We start from the raw sequence: 25,500 nt of genomic DNA, 5'->3' as shown, positions 1-25,500 counted from the left end.
GCAATCACTCATATAAATACATCGGCTACACCACTGCAATTTCATAACCACTTCTTCAACGCTTTAGATCACATAACATCAACAGATACGAAGAAAGTAAATTGGAAAAAGAAAACACTACATGGCAAGCACCCGTATCATCTAACACAGCCACACATCGACCAAGTCGCATCCAACACATGGCTAATATACAGCTATACAGTGAGATGGAAGGATTCATGATTGCAATACAGGATCAAACAATAAACACCAGATATTACAGCAAGCACATTATTAAAGATAACAATACCACAACAGATAAATGCAGATTTTGCAAACAACAAATAGAAACAGTAGATCACATCACAAGCGGGTGTACAATACTAGCAAATACAGAATACCGCAGAAGATATGACAATGTAGCAAAAATAATACATCAACAGCTTGCCTTACAACATAAACTTATAAAACAACACGTTCCCACATACAAGTATGCACCACAAAATGTACTGGAGAATGATGAATACAAATTATACTGGAACAGAACCATTATAACAGATAAAACACCACCACATAACAAACCTGACATCATACTCACCAATAAAAAGAAGAAATTAACACAACTAATCGAAATAGCCATGCCCAATACAACAAATATACAAAAGAAAACAGGAGGAAAAAATTGAAAAAAAAAAAAAAAAACATCCAACTGGCTGAGGAAGTCAAGGACATGTGGCATCAGGATAAAGTTGACATTATACCAATTATACTATCAACTACAGGAGTCATACCACACAATATCCACCAGTACATCAATGCAATACAGCTACATCCAAACTTATATATACAACTACAGAAATCCGTAATTATTGATACATGTTCAATTACCTGAAAGTTCCTAAATGCAATATAACACATACCGTACAGTTAAAAGGAAGTCACGCTTGATCAAGGTCCGCGTCACTTTCCAGTTTTGACCAGGCATAACGTCTGAGAAAATAAAGAAAGAATAATAGTAGTAGTAGTAGTAGTAGTAGTAGTAGTAGTCACCCAGTACACGTGAATTGTGTGGGCAGACGATGAACTCTTGACGCCACGTTCAATCACATCCCAAGTGTGTTCGATCTGGTTCAGGTATGATGTGTTGGGGGAGGGGCAGCACATCAATTGGAACTCGCCACTGTGTTCCTCGAAACACTCCATCACACCCCTGGCCTCGTGACATGGCGCATTATCTCGTTGAAAAATGCCTCTGTCGTCGGGAAACATCGTCATGAAGGGGTGTATGTGATTTACAACCAGTCTGCGATACTGCTTGGCCGTCATGGTGCCTCCCACGAGCTGCACTGGACTCAAAAGATGCCCACGTGAATGTTCCCCAGAGCGTATTGAGCCGCCGCCAGCTTGTCTCCGTCCCTCAGTACAGGTGTCAAGGAGCTATTCCCCTGGAAGACGACGGTTTCGCGCCCTCCCATCGGTATGATGAAGGTATCGGTATTCGACAAACTACGCAATGCTCTACCACTGCGCCAGTGTCCAGTGCCGATGGCCACGTGCCCATTTCAGTCGTGGTGTTAACATTAGCACATACTGCGGACCACCATCGTTAGGAGTGCTTAGTGTACTGTGTGTTCAGACATACTTATACTCCGCCCAGCATAAAAGTCTGATGTAAGTTCCGCCACAGTTCGCCAAATGTCCTGTTTTACCAATCTGCCCAGCCATCTGTAATTAGGGGTGGCCGCCCAACCCTACGTCGTCTGGACGTGGTTTCACTTTTATGGACATGTCCGAAAGAACAGACACCATATCCATATATGTATATAATTCTGGCAATACCGGCCATGACCTTATCTGCGAATGCACGTACGTTCCCCGAACTCTTACGGGACTTTGTAAGAATGTCTTCCACGATAATGAGTGTGTTGGGGTGGGACACTACGAATGTAGTGTGTGGACATACAAGGTGAGAATGTGGGTCTCGCGGGAGGCGTGCGCAAGATAGTCCCTGCAGTCGCACTATCCTCTGTGCCCTCGGTGGCTCAGATGGATAGAGCGTCTGCCATGTAAGCAGGGGATCCCGGATTGGAGTCCCGGTCGGGGCACACATTTTCACCTGTCCATGTTGATGTTGATATATATATATATATATATATATATATATATATATATATATATATATATATATCAAAGTCTGTCAGCAGCTGACGCTATTAATATAATTCTAATTTGGTTTCACCATGTGTTGAAGACACCACAGGACTCCTCAAACACCCGACAACTCTTGTAGTTTCGAAATGCTCGTGCCGAGCGATCACAATCTGCCTTCTGTCAAACTCAGAAATTTTGCGCGCCTTCCCCATTCTCCACACGGACTGCACGTTCACCGGATACGACATGTACTGTGTGTGTGTCTGATTAGCAGTCATTTCTCGCCATTTGACGCTGCTATCGCCTGGACGGGTTTACTCCGATATTAAGTAAGTCGATGGTCATAATGTTCTTGCTGATTATTTTATGTCATACAAACATATGTAAACCCATCTGATGATGGAGGTTTAAGCATTCGAAACGCGTTGTGGATGCAAGGAAACAGTGACAGTGACAGGTAACAGTAAACTGGCGTCATTCGAACTACTACTTCCATTCATCCTATTTCGTATTATCCAATTCAGAAATCAACACTTAAATCAAAACGGGATACTTACATATGAATACTTTTCTGTCTGACGTTTGTCATTAGGGTTTTCCAAAAAAGTTGCCTACGCTGAACTGCAAGGCAGAAGCATATAATAAAGCATATTGTTGGTGTTGTTGCAGCCTTCGGCGCCACTGCCGATTTGTGGGGAATGCTTGGGCACGGCGTCGCGCAACAAGAACGGCCGTGCGGAGGAACTGCGCAAGTGTGCCGGCTGCGGGAGCTCGGTGCACCTGTCGTGCCTGGCGCAAGAGCTGGCCACCGTGCTGTCGGCGGGCTCCACGTGGCACTGCGAAGAGTGCCGCACCTGCGCCGGCTGCGCCCAGCCCAAGGACCAGGTACGCCAAAACTAATTAGCGTGGCGTTTCAGGTGTAGCGATGGTCAGACTCGTGCTTGCGGCGCCCAGAGGGTAAGGGGGTGCGTGTAGTTTTGATAGATTCAATTTGCTGAGTGTCCTGGGGACGAGGATCTAAAATTCAGGACACACAGAGGACTTAAGTTTTCCTGGAGTATTTTCTTATGTTGTGAACAGAACTGGTACACAGGTGCTCCTGTACTCAAATATACTGCACATGGAAAGTGCCGGTAACAGAATCACATTCTGCAAAAATAAAACTGGGTTTTTATTAGGCTTTCTGACTGGGACCCATAAGCAAGGGATGGCGGTTATCGCTGAAACAACCAGTTCTCTGTTATATAGTTACTTAACAGCGCCAGTTTAACCTTGTCTATTAAAATCGCGTAAAATGACCGGTTCCTGAAATAACTGATTTTCGGTTTTTTATTCCTACTATTTCCTATAAAGTTTAACACCCTCAGTTTCAAGATACTTGCAATCAAAATATTAAACTAAATAGATAAATAAGAGAAGACTTAGCCCGTCCACCGTTCGCTGCTTTTCGTAACAGGTGAGAAGTGTTCGAATACTACAAGAAATCATCATTATTCTCCTATTGATTCTAATTTTTTTGAAACTCTTCTCAAAAATCGCCTTGTAATACCACAATTTGGGCATTGCTAATACTCAGTGCTACGGGTGAAAACTGATGCTGAAGAACTCTATCTTGTTAATTTGTCCGTTTTCAAGGGCTAAAAGTAGATAAAGGCATATTATGTAGATATAGGCAGGTGATAAGCTATTTTATAACGGGCGCCCGGGAAGTAAGGACGAATTTGAATCTTGCACTCTTTTTTTTTAATATGATTGTTGGCAGCTGTGGTTTTCTCACGTTTGTTATCTGCGATTCTTCCTATTAGTAGCCTGATAGCTTTTGTGTGGTGAGAATTGTTCGTTGACGTTTAATTTCGTCATGGAGGAGATGACAACTTTTTCACTCTTATTGATGAAAATGACGATATTTGGTTTCAGCAAGATGGTGCGACGAGTCACACAACCTGTGAAACGATTGGTCTGCTGAATGACAAGTTTCCCCAAAAATTCTATCTTTGCATGGCAACCAGGAATTAACAAACGACCAACTATGCACCAATTGAAGGATGAACTTAAAGGGTTATTAACGGTATCCCATCAGATGTTTGTGAACACATCTTCAAGACGCGAGAATCCAGCTTAAACGTATTACAAGACAAACATTGACATTATTTTCGTGGCTTTGTAATGGAGGTGAAGAAACTCGTGCTTTGGAACATTTTGAAAAAATTCTGTTGAATGTCTGGGCAAAAGGAACCTCTCTCTAAGATTAAAATTACATTAATTCCATTTGCAATTGTTAGGAGTAGTCATAGATGCTATCTCAAACAATTCGAAAGCTTAGGATTGATTTAATACATCATCAAATCACTTGAGAATTTTCAGTTTTATTGTACTAATTAGAGAAATGAACTCCTTGTAATTCTTTTCATGGACAGAAGACAGAGTAGGAAAATGGGCTGCGTTCTCTGACGAAAGATATCTTTCCCACAGGGCAAGCTTTCTGTCATTTCATAAATTGATTTATTTTCACCTTGCAAGCTGGTGTTACAAGCATTCATATGTCCCATAACCTGTACCAGAAATATAAGGTAGTTTGCTGCTTTTGCATGGAGTACCTCTTGGTGCAAAATGTAGTGAATGCTGTACAATAATTCTTCTGTGCACTGCAGCTTCTTTCTTAGCAATCCAACAAATCCCATGTGCTCCCGTTTCATTGCAGGTGCTCTGTCTGTTGTCATGGACACCGGATGTGCCACCTATGCACCTGGGATGGGACGGTGTGGGGCGAGGTGTTACATGAGTGCACCCACGTTGTGGCCCCGAATGATTGCATCCTTTCTTCTCTCCCTGGCTGCATTCCATTTCCTATATCCACTCCTTCCCATCCTAGTTCCTGCTCCTCCCTCCCACCCACATCCCCCGTTCCTCCTTGGTGCTTCCCTTTATGATGACCTGGCTGTTCCCTTGGTTTTGCTATTCCTTTCAGCTCTTGTCTTGTGCTACCACTCCCATTCGTTTTGTTCTTCCTCTGGCTTTTTTGTGGTTCCCCTTGGGATTTGACCTCGATTTCTACATTGTTCCCATAATGTGTGCCACTTGGGGAAGAGCTCTCTCTTTGACGTCAGTTCTTGTACCCCGTCCCCATGGTCTCACCACTCTTTGGTGTGTTCGTGCTTGGCTACCACAGGGCCTCAGCTTTGCAGCATGTCCATCCTCTTGCTGTTCTTTTTCCCCATCTGACTGGGTATTGGAAATGCAGTCTGCATATTCAGTCGCTGATATCGGAACAGTCTCTCCACTGTCTTTCGTTTCTTCTTTCTTTTTTGTTCCCCTTCTCCTATCATTCCTCCCCTTCGGTGTTGGAGGTAGCTTTTTTTCCCCTTCCTCCCTGTGCACTCCTGAAGGCTTGCCCAGTGTGACCGGGTAATGTATAATTCCTAGCCCAGGGTCAACAGGTCAGGTTTGCACGTACCTCCTGGTACTGACCAGGCCGGGGGGGGGGGGGGAGATGATGATTGCCTGAGCTACTACCTTCCCAAATTGCCCCAGTTAGAAGGAGCGTGCCATCAGAGACGCTGGCAGTCATGGGGGATTTTCTCATAATGAGCCAGCCGTCATCTTTGCGGCCCATGTCTACCATACTGAAGACGGTCAGTCCTTTGCAATGGCAAATCCTTTTCTAATTCAGAAAGATGTTGATGCAATTGCCAGCCCTGTGAAATCCTGCTCTTTTTTTATGCAGTGGTACACTCTGCCTTTGGAGCCTGCTTCTGATTCTCAAGCACAACTGCTTGCCACTTTGCTTCTCCATGGCTATCCTGTTTGTGTTGAGGCCCATAGAACTTCAATTTTTCCTGTGGTGTAATTTACACTAGGCTGCTATACAGTCTGACCGAGGGCAAAATGCAAATGTACTTCTCTCACCAGGGTGTCATTGCTGTCCATCGGGTGATGAAAAAGGTAGATACCTCCTTGGTGCCCATACAGACACTTTTTCTCACCTTTGATAGAGTGGCTATGGTACCTTGTGAACCCGTTGCGCGGCTGCCGCCGTCATCGTTTCAACCACACTCGAATGTCGTTGTCAATACCTGGCCACATGTGTAACCTTGTGATAGGGATGTACACGAAGGCAATTGTCCGCTTCCTTCTCCCCGCTGTATCAACTGCAATGGCGACCATGCCACCTTGTCTTGAGATGGTCCTGTGTATCTCGATGAATGGGCTGTCCAGGAAATCCAAGTAAGTAAAAAGTATCCTACCCGGTCGTTGGCAAGTTACTGGCTAGTCGCAAACCCTGCATTCTACTGTCTGGCACTTACAGTACTGTTCTTGCGACATCTCGCTCCACGAAGGACATGACCGTGCAGACATGCTACCTTGAATTCAGCTCTGAGGTTGTGAAATCACCCAGTGTTATGGTATCATTGCTGTCTCCTTGTCCAGCTGTGCAGCAAGCCATCAATCTCTCGCCCCCAACGGGGCGATGGTACCAGCTACACAGTTGGCAGGCCAGGAAGGACAGAAGGAATGCTCCCATGAAGACTTCCTATGTCAGTCCTACCAACCAACACCTGAGTCTTCCTCTGCTAACCGGAAAGGCTCGAAGAAGTCGAAGGCAAACAGTCTTCGCATTCGCCAACTCAAAGATCCTTTTTGACGGTGTCGCCACGTGATAACCTTGCCCGTCTGGCTTCTGTGTCTCTGGTGCGCACCACCAGCCGTTTTTCTGTGCTGGACTCTGCAGGCCAACAGCAGAAAAAAGCTGACACTTCCTTAGATCTCATGGAGCAAGGTCCTCCTGCCTCTGTGCCCTGAAGCTGTCAGCCTTCACAGGCTGGCACTCGGCAACTGCCGAGGTGACACGTCTTCATTTTTTCCTCGTCGTGACTCACCAATGAAATGTATGCAGCCTTCAATTTGACAAAGAGGATTTACGGCTGCTGTTAGAATCACAGTGTCCACTTGTTCTCTGCCTTCAGGAAACAAAATTGTGTCCTCACGATCACTTTGAGCTTTTGCATTCCTTCCTGGTCTGTTTTGACCTTCCTCCCTGAGGTCGGCATTCCATTTCATGGGGGCGTTATGCTGCTCATACGGGATGATGTTCATAGCCAATCCATCTTCCTGGATACCCATTTTCAAGCTGTTGCAGTTTTCTGTGCTCCTTCCTTACTTGACCTTTTCCTTTTGTACCACTGACACCCCTCCGTCATTCTGTGTCACCGGGGCAGACTTCCTCTAGATTATTGGGCAGCTGCCCCACCCCTGTCTGCTGCTCGTTGAACTTAATGCCTATCATCCCCTTTGGGTTTCCTAGAACATGTCCAAAGAGGTGCCCTCTTGGCTGACCCCTTAATCAACCTAACCTCTTTCACGTTAACACAGGAGCACCCATGTTCCTTTCAGACTCCTCACTCACCTGTTCCCATTTGGACCTATCCTTCTATACTGCCCAGCTTGCCTATCGTCTTGAGTGGTCCATTCTCTCTGACACACACTCGAGCGACCATTTCCCGTCTGCTATTGGTTTGCTGACTCCTACCCCATATCTGAACAGACTAAGCTTACTAAGGCCGACTGGAGGCTTTATTCTTCCCTGGCAACCTTTGATGAAAAAGATTTTCCCAGTTGTTATAACCAGGTGGAATACCATACAAATGTTGTTATTACCGCAGCAGAACATTTGATTCCTTGCACTTCCTCTTTACCATCTCATAACGTGGTAGCTTCGTGGACAGATGTGTGCCGTGGGGCAATGTGCACATGGAGACATGTTCTCTATGTTTTTAACTGTCGTTTTATGATGGCAAACTGCATTTATTATAAACAAATGCATGCACAGTGCCATCACGTTCTTTGAGATAGCGAGAAAGCTAGCTGGATTTCATCCACTAGTTCTTTTAACAGTTCCACTCTCATGTGGGCCAATCTCTAATGGCTCTCTGGTACCACAATCCATTTGCCAATTTCCGGCCTGACAGTAGCAAACGATGTCATCGTGGGCCCTATTGCTATCTCCAACACCTTGGGCTGCCATTTTGCGGAGATTTCATGCTCCTCCCACTGTCACCATGCCTTCCTCCATCAGAAACTAGTGGAGGAGACTTGTGCGATACCCTTCTCTTCTCAGAATTGTGAGTGCTACATTGCTATCTTTACTAGGAGGTAGCTAGATCATGCTCTCATTTCATCCCGATCCTCTGCCCCAGGGCCAGACGATGTTCACATTCAGATGTTGTAGGACCTTTCTCTTGCAAGCAAGAACTTTTTGCTTCATACTTATGCATCTGGGCAGAGGACACGTTTCCCAAACGCCGGCATGATGCTATTGTCATACTCATACCTAAGCCCTGTAAGGACAAACACCTTCCTTCTAGCTTCTGCCCCATTTCCCTCACCAGCTGTGTTTGCAAAATGATGGAACATATGTATTGTGTCCGACTGGTATGGTGGCTCGAGTATCGCAATTTACTAACCACTGCTCAGTGTAGATTTCTGCAGTTCACCATCTTGTCTCTTTGTCCACCCATGTCATGCAAAGTTTCCTGTGGAAATCCCAGACTGTGGCCGTGTTTCTCGATTTGGAGAAAGCCTATGACACCTGCTGGAAGACTGGTATCCTTTGTACTCTCTACACACGGGTCTTCAGTGGCCACCTGCCCTGTTTCCTTCAGGAATCTTTAAAAGACAGAGTTTTCAAGGTGCATGCGGGTTCTACATTGTGAGACACCTTTATCTATAAAAACGGTGTGCCTCAGGGTTCTGTCCTGAGCGCCATTCTCTTTGCTATTGCCATTAAAACTATAATGGCGTACCTCCCACTGGGCATCTCAGATTCCCTTTTTGGTAATGATTTTGCCATCTATTCAGTTCTCCACAGACTTGTCTCATTTAGCAGCAGTGTCTCAAGCACTGTTACTCATGGAGCATCGACAGTGCCTTTCGTTTTTCCACTGACAAAACCGTTTTTACGAATTTCTGGTGGCGCAATTACTTTCTTGCACCGTCTTTACATCTTGGGCCTGTTGCTCTTGTGTTCGTTGAAACTATGAAATTCCTGGGGCTCATGCTTGATAGGAAATTTTCTTCCTCCTCCCACGTGTCTTATCCTCAATGGTACTTCCTGGGGGCAGATCAAACCACACTCCTCCACTTGTACCACTCCACCACCCGTTCATAACGAGACTATGGGTGTTCTGTTTATTCATCTGCATGTCAGTTACTCTTACGCCATCTCAATACTATCCACCATCATGGCATCCGTTTGGCCACTGGCGCCTTTTACACTAGCCCAGTTGAGAGCCTGTATGCAGAAACTGCCAAACTACTTCTGTCCTACCACTGCAACTTTCTCCTCAGCAAATATGCATGCCATTTGTCTGCCATGTGTGGCCACCGATCCTATGTCTCCTCCTTTGATGACTCTTTTGATCACTAGTATGGAGCGCATCCCTTTTCTGTTACCTTCTGGAGTTTGCTTTCGGCTCCTGATGTGGCAGCGTAACTTCACGCTCTCTGCAACTTTCCCAGTGGGTTTGAACCCTTCCCCAAATTGGCTACGTGCGGCGGCCCGTGTTCACCTTGACCTTTACCTTCAGTTTCACAACTTTTGCATGGAGTTTTATGATAGTGTCTTCGTGTAAACTAATGTCTCTTGAACTGACTGCAGTGTCTGGTGTGTTTTTGTCATTCTTGCCGACATTTTTTGGTATTGTCTTCCGGAATACTGCTCAGTATTTACATCAGAGCTCTTTGCCCTACATGAGGCCACACAGTACATCTGACGACACAGGCCTTTAAATTGCGTCATCTGCTCAGACTCTCAACGCCCTTCAAAGATTCTGTGTGGTGCAGTGTCGATCCCTTAGTGCAACAGGTCCAGGGAAGCTGTCACTTGCTCGCTTTTGACGGAGCCACTGTGATGTTCATGTGGGTTCCTGGTCATGTGGGTCTGACAGGAAATGAGGCTGCTGCCAAGGCTGCAGTCCTTGTACTTCAGCCTGCTAGTTCTTACACTCCCTCCGATGATCTCAGTGTTTCTGTCTGTGAGCAGATCGTGTGACTTTTTGCATCACCACTGTTCCTCACTTCATGGGACAAAGCTCCAGGCTATTAAGGCTCTCCCTGCGGCTTGGATGACTTCCTCTCAGTTCTCTTGTCACGAGGTGGTCATTTTAACTAGGTTGCATATTGGACAGTGTCTTTTTAGACATTGCCATTTGTAAAGTCGTACTCCCTCACCACTTTGTGCACATTGCGCCCAACTTTTAACTATCCACCATTTCCTGACATAATTCCCTTCTTTTAACTGTTCACATTCCCGTTTGGGTTTACCGTCTGAGTTATCGGCCATTCTAGGGAACAGCATGGGGGCTGTCGACCGTGTTTTACGTTTTATCTGTCATAGCAATATATCGAAGGTCATGCAATTTTTAGTTCTGGTCCTCCATTTCTCTATGGTATATTTTATAGGCCTTCCTCGAAGTCCCTGTTATTAGCTGTCTTCTCTTCCATCGATTGGTATTGACATGTAGTCCTTTTTAATTCCTCTCTTTGCTTTTGTTTTTTACAATTTTGACATGGGGCATATGAATAGTCGTTTTTTGCGCCCTAAAACGAAAACAAAATGTTATTCCCCTCCTCCTTCCCCACTGTAGGATACCTCCCAGTCAGTCGTCGTACCTTTGTGCGTGTGAGTGCTTAGGAGACATTCCGGTAAGCATTAATCCTTACAGGTCCTTAAATACGACCCAGGGTATTATTTTCCACAGGGAACTCTGGACTGTTCATTTCATGCAGTGAGTCCAGAGAGGTCCTAAGGACAATCTGTTGACACCGGCACTTTCATCTTGGCTTTTGCAGAAAAAATCAGTTATGGTTTACTTTTGCAACCTAAAGCCCTGTAGACCATCTCCATCCAGTATCTTTAATGTCAGCCTTTGCTTCTATTGCATCCTCTTCTCCTCCTCCATCCTTATTTCTGTACTGTTCCCCTTTCCTTTCCTCCTCTGTGGCAGTACCTGCTCCTTGGCCAGTGAAGAAAACCTTCTTCTGTGGCACTCACTGTGGATATGGGATTCTCTCTAGGAGCCCTCTCCCGTGTCTCAAGGACAAGAAGCCTGATACTTACAGTAGGACGTGGGACCCAAACTGTGTGAGCCTCAAGGACACTTGTTCTCTTTTGGAACTTGATATTGCTGTGACCTCTCTTGCCAACCACACCACCTCACACCCTGAGGAGGGGGAGGTGGTGGTGGTGGTGGTGGTGGTGGTGGTGGTGGTGGTGGTGGAGGAGGAGGAGGAGGAGAAGAAGAAGAAGAAGAAGAAGAAGAAGATAGGTGAGCCACCAAACCAGCATCCCAGGGAGTATTGCCCCCGCCCCCTCAGTCTGGGTCTGATCTTATATTCACAGATGTCTCTCTGCCATTACTGGTGACAGACATGGACTCAGCACAGTGATTGATTCTGGCCTGTTCGACGTCCATCTGTACTCTTGTACTACTCTTCTTCAACGGAACTGTAATGGTTACTATCGTCACCTTCTGGAATTGCAGTCCCCTCTTCCTCTCTACTCTGCTGTTTGTGTACTCTGCTGTTTGTGTTGTGTTTGCAGGAATCTTGTCTCATGGATACTCACTCACTGACTCTTTGTGGTTTCCAAGCCTTTTGCTGGAACCAGGTCGGCCTTATGTGAAGTTCCAGTGGTGCCTGTACATTGGTCCGCACAGGCATTGTTAGTTCCTGGCTTCCTGTTTGTACTGAACTGGAAGCTTAGCCATTCAGATCCATTTAGACTCCACTTCAACAATATGGACTCTTTCAACTCCCCTCCTACATTACCTGCTCTTCTCGACTCCTTCAACAGCTTCCTCCTCCCTTCCTTTTCCTTTGGGATTTAATGCCCATAATCCTCTGTGGGGTGGTACTGTGACCACTGTCCGGGCCAGGATTGTTAAAGATCTGGTGGCAGGGTGTGATCTCTGCCTCCTCAACACTGGAGCTCCCACACACTTTAGTGTAGCACGTGGCACTTCTCAGCCATTGGTATTTCCATCTGTAGCCGGAAATTCCTTGGAGAGTTGTGTGAGAGCGATCATTTTGTGTGTGACAGCGATCATTTTGTGATTGTCTTATCTTCTCTTCAGCATCGCTCACCTGTACGGCCTTTCTGATGGGCTTCACTAATGTGCATTGGGATGCCTTTTCCTTGGCTGCCATCCCAAGTGCTCCACCACATAACGAAATGATGCTGCTTCAGTGATTCCCTCTTCCTCGGATTTATCCCCAATGGAAGATTGTTCCTTGGTAGAGCTCTGAAATTGGTGTGACTATTACAGATTGCTGTAATGACCTCCAACACTACAAATGGCATCCATCTCTCAGTCACCTCCTAAACACCAGAAACGGGTTTGTTTGTTGCAGGTATGGGTAAAGATCAGGTGCATTTTTAGCTGTTGTCGTCCTGCGGATCAGGGAGTTTCTCTCCAGGATGTTATGCACGCTAGCCCAGGCCCTATTGCTGAGCATTTTGATCAGGCCTCAGTGTCAGTTCAGTATATGCCCACTGCCTTTTCAGATGGACAGTTCTCATCCAATCAGTTTAACCAACGTCCTAAGCAAGTCACTAAAATGTATTGTGAATCCAAGGCTGTATAGGGTTCTTGAATTCTGGGACCTCTTGGCTCCAACCCAGGGTGGTTTTCACCAAGGCCATTCTACTGCAGACAATTTAGTCCACCTGGAGTCTGCTATCCAAATAGCTTTTGCTCACCATTAATACTTCATTGCAGTCTTCTTTGATCTGCATAAAGCTTATGATACCACACATCACCACATCCTTGCCAGCTTATATGAGTGAGGCTTCTGTGGCTGCTCCTGATTCTGGTCTGGAACTTTCTTTCATGTCACACTTTCAAGGTACAGATTGACACCTCCCGTAGCACCTCCCATCTGTAGGAGAACAATGTTTCGCTGGGTTCTGTTTTAAGTGTCCCTCTCTTTTTAGCAGCTACCAATGGTCTGCTGGTAGCTGGAAGGCCAACAGTTTCCCCTTCATTGCTGATGACTTTTGCATGTGTCTTTGTTCAGTTGCAATGTATGGTGGTGAACGCAGATAGCAGGGAGCAATGCACTGAGCTCAGTCTCGGGCTGTTGCTCGTGGCTTCCAATTTTCAGCTGCCAAGACCTGCGTTATGCAGCACCGTCTGGACCTGTACTTTGATGGTAAATCCATCAGTGTGGTAGACTCACATCATTTTTTGGGACTTGTCTTCGATGCCCAGTTGACATCTTTCCCAACTAAAGCAGACATATTGGTCGCACCTCGGTGCCCATCAACGACACTAACTGGTGTGCGGACCACTGTACCCTGCTAGGGCCCTACAAAGCATTGATCCAGTTGTGCCTAAATTACAGGAGTCTCACATACGGCTGGCTATCACCACATTACAAATGCTGGACACATTACACCATTGTGGGATACGATTGGCAACTGGCATTTTTGGACTAGGCGCACGATCGGCATCCTAATGGAGGCAGCAGTTCGACAATTGTGGTTTCTGCACCAACAATAGGGGATCGTGTGTGTGTTACACATCTGCTGCTCTTTCCAGATATGGAGATCCACATCTCGCTACCACTGAAATTAGCTGAGGATGCCTCGGCCGCTGACCTGCTTTTATTGTTTACTCATAAAGGTTTTTTTTTTTTTATCACTCTAAGTGAGGTGCCTCAGCCTTGTCAGCCCATTGAAGTGTTGGCATGATGCTCTGTTGCCTCCTCAGCCCCAACCGGACAGTGGCTGAATGGGCTTGGTGGTCTGCCCCAGGCTTGCCCTATCCATTCTTTTGCTCTTTCCCCTTTCTCACGTGTTGTGTTTGACTCTGTGTTCTTCCTCTGTCTCCCTGCATGGGGTGCCTTGCCCATATTTCTTACTTCCCCCTTCCTTCTTCATTGTTCCTTTCTCCAGTCTTTGTTGGCCTTGTAGACCTTGCGGTTTTCTTTATTTGGGTTTTGCACACTAGCCCATTCTTCGATATGAAGTTTTGTTGACTTGCTTGTTCCAGGTAGGAGGGACTGGTGGCCTTGGAGTTTCAATCATTAAATCAACATAATGTTCCCTGTGGAAATCAGCAGAATTGACAGCTGCTTAGACGGCTTTTAGAATGTCCACGCCGGTGGTTGTGCTCTTGGCAGATACAGTGTCCAATTTTATGCATTTAATGTGCTAAATACTGGTAAATGTGACAAGTCCTGGCACTTAAGCGGCAATATACAGTCACCTGAGAAAAACTGGCACTTGTAACCAATTTACATTCAGTGGGCACGAAAGACTTGCAGCTCATTGATGCACTCTTGTTCTGAACTCACCATCAGCAAACAGTTTTTTTAGCTCATACTGTGGTAAATGGAACCTTATAACTCGCATGTGCCACTGGACTGTCATTACTGCCACCTTGAAATATTGAAAACAGTACTACTTCATAATTTAAATGAGAGACATGCTGAATGAAGGTTGTCGACATCTTGTGACAAAAGCAACTTCCATCACATTCGTCAGATGTCATCCAACTGCTCATTTTACTCTGTTAACTGTCCCATCCATTCAGAATACAAAAGTAAGCTGTATTTATCTTTTTGAAATATAATGGTGCTCTATGCCAAACTTCTACTTTCAGGGATATACACACACATATTGAACATTTTGAATTTTCTGCTCAAAGATAAACTCTTACTTTAACTCATTTTTAAATAATGGCAAGTCTGCACGTATTCGTTTCTTTTATGAACACTGCATTTTCTTTTGCTTGTAAAACAATGTATACTATCTAGTGATTCCTTCTCATCAACTTCGCCAGCTAAGGCCTTTATTCCAATTGACAAGACCTGCCCCAGTGTATGCTTGAACACATTCACCGTTTACGTGCAGCACTGTATTCTCATGAACCACAGGAAGCTTTTTTTTGCCTCGTCCCAGACTGTGAATGAAGCTGTATGGTCTGTTAAAGCTATCTTGGCAAAATTGCTTTAATGTTTTGCTGTTACCACTTCATGTGGTCCGTCACAGATTTTATCCCCTATTTCCACACATGCATCACTATTATGGTAGTCCAGGTATGCGATGCTATGAGAACTCATTTCCTGGATTTCGAAGAAGACTATATGTGATGGATGTAGCAGGAAACCTGGGCTACCGGCCAGGTGGAGCACATAGTGCATAGTACATGTAGTCTTCCTCTTACCGTTTGAGTGGTGATATTGTTATTTACGATGGAAAGTCTAACTGAACAAAGTAATTGGTAAGGTTTCTGGAACTGTATTATGTAACAGTTTTTGTTCAGTTGTCAGAATTGTTTGCAGATGCATTGTTGCAAAACACCCAGTGAAGGGCCATTATGTACCTGCTGTAAAAAGGTTATTGAAGTGTATGTCAAAGGCAGACACACACATTTTCCATGCGCCCCCCCCCCCCCCCCCCCCCCAAGGGGTCCACAACTCTTGTGGATAGGTACGCGGCAAGCACGGGACCCTGAACTAGTGCAGCTCTCTTCCCTTTCCGGGCTGCATACCTTCCCTTTCCACATACCTCCATGACCCCGATACCACCCCCCCCCCCCCCACCTCCACCCCCGCGCTTCTTCTCCCTCTATTTGAGAGTATGTTTTGTGTCTACGTCCAGAGATGGATGCTCATGTCTGTAAGACGTGGTTTCTTTTCCTTTCTCTCCACAGAAAAGTCTCTGTCCTCACTTTATCCCTCTCTTTTCCTTGATTCTTCTCTGCCTTTCTTTCCGCTGCAGCATTTGAGACCTATTCTCCTCTTTCCTTTTCTTTGTTCCTTCCTTTGTCTTTCCTTCCTCCCTGTGCGTGTCTGAAGGCTGACCCACATGTTCCCATGCGTAGCCGGTGACAGGGTAACGCATAATTTCCTGCCCAGGGAGGGGTGATTGCCCAAGCTGGTACTTTCCGACCATGGTGATTGGTCCTTCCGTCCGTTTCTTGGGAGGTATGACCTGAGGTGTGGACAATTGCGTAAGGCAGGAGTGCCCTGAGAGAGGGTCCCCACTAGGAAGGGGCAGACCATTGGAGCCGTCGGTAATCATGGAGGATACTTTCGCAATGGTTTCCTCTACTTCTACAGCTTCTGTTCACAAGAGAAAGTTAGACCAGACTCAGCCACAGACAATTTTTCCATCAGTGCCAAAGTTCGTGGTTGTTTCTTGGTCTGATGAAGGTCAAGACTTCTCCAGTCACCCCTTTCATTGTACAGAAAGGTGCCAACGCAATTGCAGGTCATGTCAGGTCTTGTTCCCGTTTACAAAATGGCACCTTGTTATTAGAAACCAACAGTGCCCTCCAGTCACAAACATATCTTCGAACTAACTGTTACACACCTTCCCTGTCTGGGTGGAAGCACACCGTACATTAAATTCATCATGTGGGACGATTTATACACGATCACTCAACGGATTATCCAATGAGGACATTCAAAATTACCTGTCTGATCAGGGTGTAACGGCCGTACATAGAGTCATGAAAAGGAATTGCTGCCGATCCCGCTCTCTTTTTGACATTTGGCAGAGTTCAACTTCCATCGAACACTAAAGTATGACATGAGATAACCCTACCCATTGATATCAGTGTCGGCAGTTTAAGCATACCAGCCAGTCATGTTCCAATATGGCAAATGCATTACCTGTGGCAGCGATGCCCATCAGGATGATTGTCACACTCCATACCCTCATTGCATCAACTGTATGGGTAACCATGCTGCTTTGGCTAGAGGTTGCCCTATTTTTAAAGATGAATGTATTATTCAGGAAATCCGAGTGAAAGATAAGGTGTTCACCTTCACTGCTCGTAAGCTGTTTGCCAGTAGAAAACCCACTGTGCTCCCAGTGAGTAAATATAGTATAGTCCTCACCTCTCCTCGAGCTACTAAGGAGGTAGCCATGCAGACTTGCGATCTCACCTTCACTTCACAACCGTTGATTCCTCCCTTATCTCAACGTCCTACTTCCAAGAAGGCTCATAAGAAACAGTGTTCCTCTCCTTCTCCGCCACGGTGTCTCTCTTCTACAGTGCCACCATAGGCCGTCTTTCGTGTCACAGAGACGTGCCGCTGGCGGCGGATCAACCAGCTGATCACTGGTGGCAAGAGCTGCCTCCCAAACAACCTATGGATCAGGATCTTCTGCCTTTGGCTGAATGCTGTTCCACACCATCGGTCGCCGGCTCTCAGCGGTCGTTGAGTTGACAGCAACCGTGGTGAGATTTTTCCGTTTTCTGTCCACCCTGTGTCAGTTCTCCATTAGAATATCCGTGGAATTTGCCAGTCGGGATGAATTATTGATTCTCTTATGACCTTTTCCCCGGTCGTCTTCTGTCTTCAGGAAACAAAGCTACGTCCCCATGACCGCTTTGTCTTCCCTCATTTCCAATCAGTCCAGTTTGATCTCCCCTCTGTTTATGGCGCTCCAGCACACAGGGGACTTAAGACTCTTCTCCCTGAGATACACTCTATTATCACCCAATCCTCAAACAGTTCCTTCCAAGCTGTCGCTGTACGTCTTTCTCTTTCTGGCTACACCTTCTCTCTCTGTACCATATACATTCCATTGTCCACACCGAGGGCAAGAGCTGGTTTCCTTCATCTCCTTGGTCAGCTACTACCCTCCTATTTGCTGGTTGGGGACTTTCAGTGCCCACCACCCACTTCAGTGATCTTCGCGTCCTTGTCCGAGAGGCTTCCTATTACACCAAGCGGATCTCGTTTGCTTCGACACTGGGGAACCTACTTTTTTTGACAGCCTCCATGTCAACCTACTCTCATTTGACCTTTCAGTCTGTACTGTTCAGCTAGCTCGGCACTTTGAATGGTTTTCTCTTGCTGATACACACTCAAGTAACTTTTTTTCCATGTGTCCTTCGATTACAGCCACAACTGCCATCTATGGGCCCAAGCTGATTGAACACTTTTCTCCTCTCTAGCAACATTTGATGACCATCAGTTTTCTAGCATCAGCGATCCGGTCACTCATGTTACGGAAGTTATTCTTACAGCTGTGGAACGTTCGATACGTCGTAGCTCCCCTTTGCCCCGGCATCCCCCAGTTCCTTGGTGGAACAAGGCATGCTGTGATGCAGTACATGTGCGGAGATGTGCCCTTTGTATTTTCCGCAATCCTCTTGCATTGGCCAACTGTATCCGCTTTAAGCAGTTACGTGCGTGATGCTGTCGCACCATCCGCAATAGCAAGAAGGCAAGCTGGGACTCCTTTACCAGCTCCTTTAACACCTTCACTCCCTCATCTGTTTGTAGTTGAATTTGACAGTTATTCAGCACGTCTAATTTCTCCCCGATGTCTGGGATAACTGTCATGCAAGATATCTTAGTGGACCCAATCGCAATTTCTAACTCATTGGGTCAACACTTTGCTGAGATTTCGAGCTCTTCAAATTACCCGCCAGCCTTTCTCCTGAAGAAATGAGCAGCGGAAGGGTGACCTCCTGCTTTCTAACCTCAAAATTCCGAAAGCTATAATACTCTTTTTTTTCTTTTTCCCCGGGAACTCCATCACGCACTCTCTTCCTCTCGCTCTTCCACCCCAGGACCGGATGGCATCCAAGTCCTAATGTTGCTGTATTTATCGTACCATAGTCTGCATTACCTCCTTTGCCTTTATAATCGAATTTGGACTGACATTACCTTTCTCAGAAAATGTACCTGCGAAGGACAAACGTCTCCCATCTATCTATTGCCATGTCTCTTTCAACGAGTAGTGTATGTAAGGTTTTGTAGCGTATGGTAAATTACGATTTACGCTGGTGGCTAGAGTCCCAAAAACTTTTAACACCTGCCCAATGCGGTTTCCCAAAGTATCATTCCACAGTTGACCACCTTGTTGCTATCTCCACTTATATCATGAACAATTTTATCAGGAGAGGGCATACGATACCTGTTGGAGGACAGGCATCCTCCGCACACTGTTCGCTTGGCACGTTCAAGGTCTGCTGCCACTTTTCATTCGTGAATTTATGACGAGTTTACATTTAAGATGTGGGTGAACACTACTCTCTCCCGTAATTTCACACAAGAAAACTGTATGCCCCAGGGCTCCGTGCTGAGCGTTGTATTATTTGCCATCGCCATAAATCCAATTGTGGATTGTCTCCTTCGCAATCTCTCTGGCTCCTTCTTTGTCGATGATATTACAATCTTCTACAGCTCTCAACGGACCAGCCTTCTTGATTGATGTCTCAAATGCCTCCACTCACGGAGCATTGAAACTGGCTTCAGATTTTCTCCCAGTAAGATCGTCTGTGTAAATTTTTGGTGTAGTATGGAGTTTTATTCACCTTCCCTACATCTAGGCCCTGTCGGCTCTCCGTTTGTGGATGTCGTCAAATTCTTGAGATTTATCTTACTGTGCTGGTCTTTCCATGTTTCGTATCTTTTGTCTCGCTGTCTGCAATCCCTCAACACCCTCTGTGTTCTGAGTGGTACCTCCTGGGGAGCGGATCGAGTGGTCCTCCTCCACCTATATTGTGCCTTAGTGAGCTCGAAATTGGACTGTGGAAGCATAGGTTACTCCTCCGCACTGCTATCTATTCTTGTGTAGCTAGACTCTGTCCACCACCGTGGATTGGGTTTAGCGTCCGGAGCTTGTCACACCAGCCCTGTGGAGAGCCTTTACTCTGAGACTGCTGAACCTCCACTGTCCAATAAGCGAGCTGTCCTTCTGAGTTGTTAGGCTAGTCATCTGTCTTCCATGCTTGCTCGTCCGACACATGGCCCCCCCCCCCCCACTTTTTTTTTTTTTTTTTTTTTTTTTTAAAGGCACTTCCTTGGATTTAGGGTATGCAGGCCACCCTTCCTCTCTACTGTCACTGGGAGTCCGCTTCCGTCAACTGCTATATTCCTTTTCCTTCTAATTTGCTCTATGTGCACAAATGAAGGATGCCACATATATTTACACTGATGGCTGAAAGACCACCTCTGGTGTTGTGAGTGACTATATTGTTGGCGACACCGCTATTAGATTTCGGCTTCCCGAACAGTGTTCGGTTTTTACTGTGGAGCTTTACACTGTTCATCAGGCTGTCCAAGTGGATACAGTATATTATTTGTTTGGATTCACTCAGCTCTCTTCTCAACCTCCAAGCTCTTTATTCTGTCCATCCTCTGGTCCACCGGATTCAGGACTGCCTCCCCATGCTCCATTGGCATTACTCTGGATCCCAAGCCATGTAGGTATCCGTGGAAACGAGGCAGCCGATATAGTGGCAAAGGCTGCAGTCTCTCTTCCTCAGCCCGCTGTTTGCATAGTTCCCTTTACCGGTCTACGAGCATTGTATAGCACACACATTGGTCTATACTTCCCAATAATAAATTACAGGATGTAAAACCTTTTCCTGTGTTTGGACCTCTTCCTCCCGGCCTCATCGTCAGGAGGAGGTAATTTTAACTAGACTCCAGATAGGACATTGTCTTTTTAGCCAAAGTGGTGATCCTCGCCCACTTTGTCCCCACTGCTCTGAACCATGGGCAGTGAGACACCTTTTACTTCAGTGCCCCTGTTTTCATCCGCTACGTACCCATTTACAGCTGTCGCCTGATCTATCTTCCCTTTTAGCAGATGGCACGCGCTCAGCTGATCACGTCCTTGATTTTATCAGTAACAGTGAGATGAAGCTCTTTTTCGGGGAAAACAACCCCCCTTCAATAGCAGTTCTCTTGGATTTCCTTTCGTTTTTAGTTTCCCTTTCTCTCCTTCGAGAGTTTCGATCCCATTGCTGCCGATTTAAAATTAGGTTTTTTACCCTTCACTAAGCCACAGAATGAGTGCTTATGACCGTGGCAGTTATGAGTCCTAAAACCATAATTAAAAAAAAAGTTAAATGTCTCTGTAATTGCCCATACAGTACTTCTTCAGCATTTTTGGTGCATAGAGAAACAGGTACCCAAAATGAACTAAAACTTAGATTTATAGGTGTCTTGATTTTCGTTTTTATCACTCAGTGTTCAAGCTTGTTGTGGCGGAGCAAGGTACCACATGGTATCTTCCTCTGAGCACTGTTTAAGCATTTAGGACACTTCAGCACATGTGAACAATTACTGATCTTTAATGGGCTTATGCTATTGCATCCATTTGGATTGGAGACTGTCATCTGGAAAGATGACTACTGCTTTGCTTCAAAAGTCAAATTAGTACAGCCATAATTTTCCATTAGCTGACAGTGATGAATATTGATTGTGTCAGTGAGTATAAATAAACATATAAATTATTTCTCAGCAGAACTTTAAACACTGAAGCTTATATAGATGGCATCCTGTACCATCCTAAATATAAACCAAATGTACTTCTGGGTGCAGTGGGCATCAACCTAAATAATTTAATGAGCGTCAAACCATTCCTGTCCTCTATTCCAGTTGCTTTACCCTAGCTAACTTCAGTATTCCATAGTATTATATTTGTATGTAAAATCAATGCCAGAAAAGACTCCCTAAAATACCAGATTCAGCTTTTCAGTTAGCCACTAAATTCCATGCAGAATATGATAGTGGCTGCTCATCCACAACTGTAGATAATCACACATTGTTGAAACTTGTAACAGCGTATTAGAGTGAATGCTGCATCAAGGATCATGTGTACGTGCCTCCGCTACCAGCAGACCTCCCTGAATTAAGAAGCCGGATTGAAGCGGCTGTCGCTACAATCACTGAAGACACACTTATTAGAACTTGGCTATAGACTTGATGTGTGCTGTGTGACAAATGGTGCTCACATTGAACTGTAAGTTTATTATAATCAGTATTATAAAGCGTTAAAACCCCAATATTGATTTATAAACACCCTTTATTTGAAAATTGTTTCTTGTGAAATGCGTCAGTTTTGTTGTTTGATTAATGGAGATGCACACACTGTTGTGTTTTAATTGGGTATGTAAATTAACTGTGTCGTATGATCATTTATTGTCTTCTCAGTGGTCTGCACCAAGAGTTACTGGAGATCCTTAGGTGATTGCATTTAGCCTAATTACTTAACAAGTGAGGGAGATTTATTTTTCTTTCTTCCAGCTCTGCCTTGTGAGTTGCTGCTCTTGTGAGCGGAGCTATCATGCTGAGTGTTTGGACCCTCCTTCGGAGAGACGCCCAAAAAGCCCTTGGCGGTGTAGGCACTGCCTTGCTCAGCAACAGCAGCAGCAACCAGAACAAAATCAGGAACAGCAAGTGCAGCACCACACTATTAAGAAGCCACGCAAGATTGATGTTGCCAGCAGTGTTATAAAGAAGTACTCCAAAGTCAGAGAAAAAACAAGAGACATAAAAAATTACAGGTGAGAGACGCTTACCTTTGATCTGCATTCGGATCTCCCCCTGCCACTGTTGCCTTCTAATCTGGAGATGAAGAGAATCTTTTATATAAGTCTTGCAGGAGGTTAAATATTAAGAATGTGAATTTAGCAGAGCAATTTAAAAATGTGGGTAAAATGAAAACTGTATTTGGTAAATAGGCCTGTGGGACAGCAAAACACAGAATGTCCAAAAGTGACAGTTATCCTGAGTGCTACAGAAATTACTTTGCACACTTCCCTCATTAGCCATACCATGGCAACAAAATGTTTTTAAGAAATATTATTTAATATTTACTCAGTTTTCATTGCTTGCAGTAATTGTGTGTTGTGCAATTTAATCAGTCAGTGGTTTTGTGGTCCATTGTTTGCGTTGTGTAAGTTGTTTTGAATTGGAGCAGAATATTTTATTAAATAGGAGTTTGTGTGTTTCATATGTTTTTTTAATATCAAGAAGAGATAGGGTGGGTTCGTAGTGTGTTACTGGCGTAGCATAACTGTAGATGCTCATGTTGAACTTTTTATTTGATATGAGGCCTTTGATAAGGCACTTAAAAATTCATATCACTTCATATTTTATTTAATCTCTTATTCATCTCCAAAGAGTTAAGATAAATTCAATGTCACACTTAAAATGTACATGTTGCCACTGTGCTAATTTACATTTACATTTTGCTATCCAGTGTGTTTCTAAATTTTGGGTTGCTTGTTGGGCTAAACAAAGCTTTGGCAGTATTTGTGCATTAGGGAATGCACTCCTCTTCAGCTCTCAGTGCTGTACTCCGTGAAATACATGAAAAACGTTTAAGAAATTTGCAGTTAAATTGAAATCTTGACTAACATTCGCGTTTGCTCTTTTGAAGAAAATACATGGGTATACAAGATGAAAAATTTTTGTGTTATGGAGTTCAAGAAGCCACACTGGTTACGAAAGTTCATTGACTGTGTGTAACCTCTGGGAGGGGAGAAATAGTAAATGTGACTGCCTACAAATCAGTTACTCCATTAGGGCTGCGATTTTGTATGGCATATGTCTTGTGAAAAATATCACTGTAATTTTATTGCACACCATGTATTATCCATTATTTTGAGAGATTATGGCTCACTAAATGGATTACAAAGTACAATGCATTTTTTATAATAATTGTGAATTATTTGGAAACATTGTTACAGCTACCATAACAAAAAGTTCACAAAGAGACAGTAAAATGATGAGATAGAAAACCATAGATTTTATAGGTAACTGTAGGCTAAAACAAAGCAGCCAGAAGTCTAAAGTGGAGTAAGAGAGTAGCAGTTCCTTGTTAATAATTTTCAGTGTTGTTTCTTTGGCTTAATGGCTATTCATCTGCTATGTATTTTCCTATTGATTAAAGAGGTTACGTGGATGCTACTAAAACTATACCAAGTACCTCACATACTACCCAGAGAGAGAGGAGAGGGGGAGGCAGCTGCAAATTATTTAAGGAGTGAAGGTAAAAACTTACTGAATAGTATAGTTGTCGAGGCATTGGAGGCACATAAACAAGACGGAAAGCTGTGCTAGTTTCCAGAATCTCTCTCTCTCTCTCTCTCTCTCTCTCTCTCTCTCTCTCTCTCTCTCTCCCTCTCTCCCTCTCTCCCCCCACCCCTCCCCCTTCTCCCTCTACACACACACACACACACACACACACACACACACACACACACACACACACACACACACACACCACCATAGAAACACAAATTGGGAAAAATATCTGTGATGGGACACTAGGCCTTTTTTTTTTTTCCTTCAGCTTGCCACTGATTAGCAAGTATCTTCTACCAAATTAGTGAAGCAGTGCTACACTAATTCTGTTTCTCTATGGAAGAAACTGCAATTTCTTCTTTGCGAAAATCAGTTGTCACATAAGTGTGAACTCTGCCATATTTCATTGTTAATTGCTGTTATACCTTTCAAAATACTTTTAATTTGTGTTGTTGTTTCAGGTTATTGGCAGGTGTTCGGGCCACGAAAGAACCTGCTGCAAGTACTGCAACTCCCAGCAAGAAAGGAAAACGTGTATCTGATCAGTCTCCCGCTAACGACTCGAGCTCTGGCTCAGAGGAGGGTAATGACACAGCCGCTACCAGCTGTTACTCCTCTTCCTTCCTCTCTCAATCATCTGGTGGCTGCGGTGGTGGTCCACACCTATCCTCAGGGCCTGGGGAACAAAGCAGTAGGGAACAGAACAGGCTTGAAGAAAAAAATGATCGGATCTCTAAGGAGAAGCAGAAATTTTTCCGTTCTAGTGCATTTTATGCTGTTCACAAATCGAAACGGGTAGCATCTCAGCATCAGGGCACAGGAGCAATGTCTGCTACCCAGAAAGTCAGTGTGGGGCCAGTTGTAGGAGGACATTGTACCAGTAGCAGTAGCAGTAGCAGTAGTAGCAACAGCAGCAGCAGTAGCAGCAGCAGCAGCAGCAGCAGTAGTAGTGAGGATGAGTCAGACTCAGGAGGCTCGAGCACAGAGAAGGGTAAAAGTCCAGCCAGCGCAGTAGGTGCCCTTAGTGCCTCACCACAGGCAAGCAGAGTGAAAGTCAGTACCTCTCTGTTTCACCCGTCACCTCAGAGTGTGCAGAGGCCCAGGCCTTCTAGGACTTTCCTGTCCCCAATTACCAGTGTCCCATCCACAACAAGTATCAGAAGCTGTGCACCTTCCAGCAGCCCTCCTTGGGGTTTTGCTGCAGCTGCTGCAGCCGCAACTGCCGCAGCAACAGCTGCTGCAGCTTCAAAAGAAGATAAGAAAGAACCTTCCAGTACAAAACTTGCTGGACCTGTAGAGCCCAAGTTGCCATCGTTTCATGGGAGAACAAATGTAGAAGATAAGAAGCAGTCGGCAAACACGTCTATAGCCAGCTGCTTGAAGCAAGTCACACCACTTAGACAAGAAACTTCCTCACATGAAAAGAGGACATCGACAAGTGCTTACAGAGTACAACCTGGGTTTGGGCAGTTAAAGGGTCTGTTTGATGGGCTGAGTCATTTATTTACAGCACCTTCTCAC

The 25,500-nt window shown here is 45.0% G+C and overlaps 1 protein-coding gene across 1 annotated transcript in view; it reads left to right on the top strand.

Annotated features, from left to right (window-relative positions):
• LOC126161375 (histone acetyltransferase KAT6A) overlaps nucleotides 1-25,500 on the top strand; it is a 286,383-nt gene that overhangs the window by 192,276 nt on the left and 68,607 nt on the right. Inside the window, exons 3-5 of the mRNA XM_049917149.1 lie at nucleotides 2,800-3,015; nucleotides 22,195-22,454; nucleotides 24,441-24,562. Coding sequence (XP_049773106.1) covers nucleotides 2,800-3,015; nucleotides 22,195-22,454; nucleotides 24,441-24,562 — 598 coding nt within the window. The remainder of the gene's footprint in view (nucleotides 1-2,799; nucleotides 3,016-22,194; nucleotides 22,455-24,440; nucleotides 24,563-25,500) is intronic.

This window comes from Schistocerca cancellata, chromosome 2, assembly GCF_023864275.1.
Source record: "Schistocerca cancellata isolate TAMUIC-IGC-003103 chromosome 2, iqSchCanc2.1, whole genome shotgun sequence".
Taxonomy (NCBI): Eukaryota; Metazoa; Arthropoda; class Insecta; order Orthoptera; family Acrididae; genus Schistocerca; species Schistocerca cancellata.
This window is presented reverse-complemented; position numbering and strand designations above follow the sequence as displayed.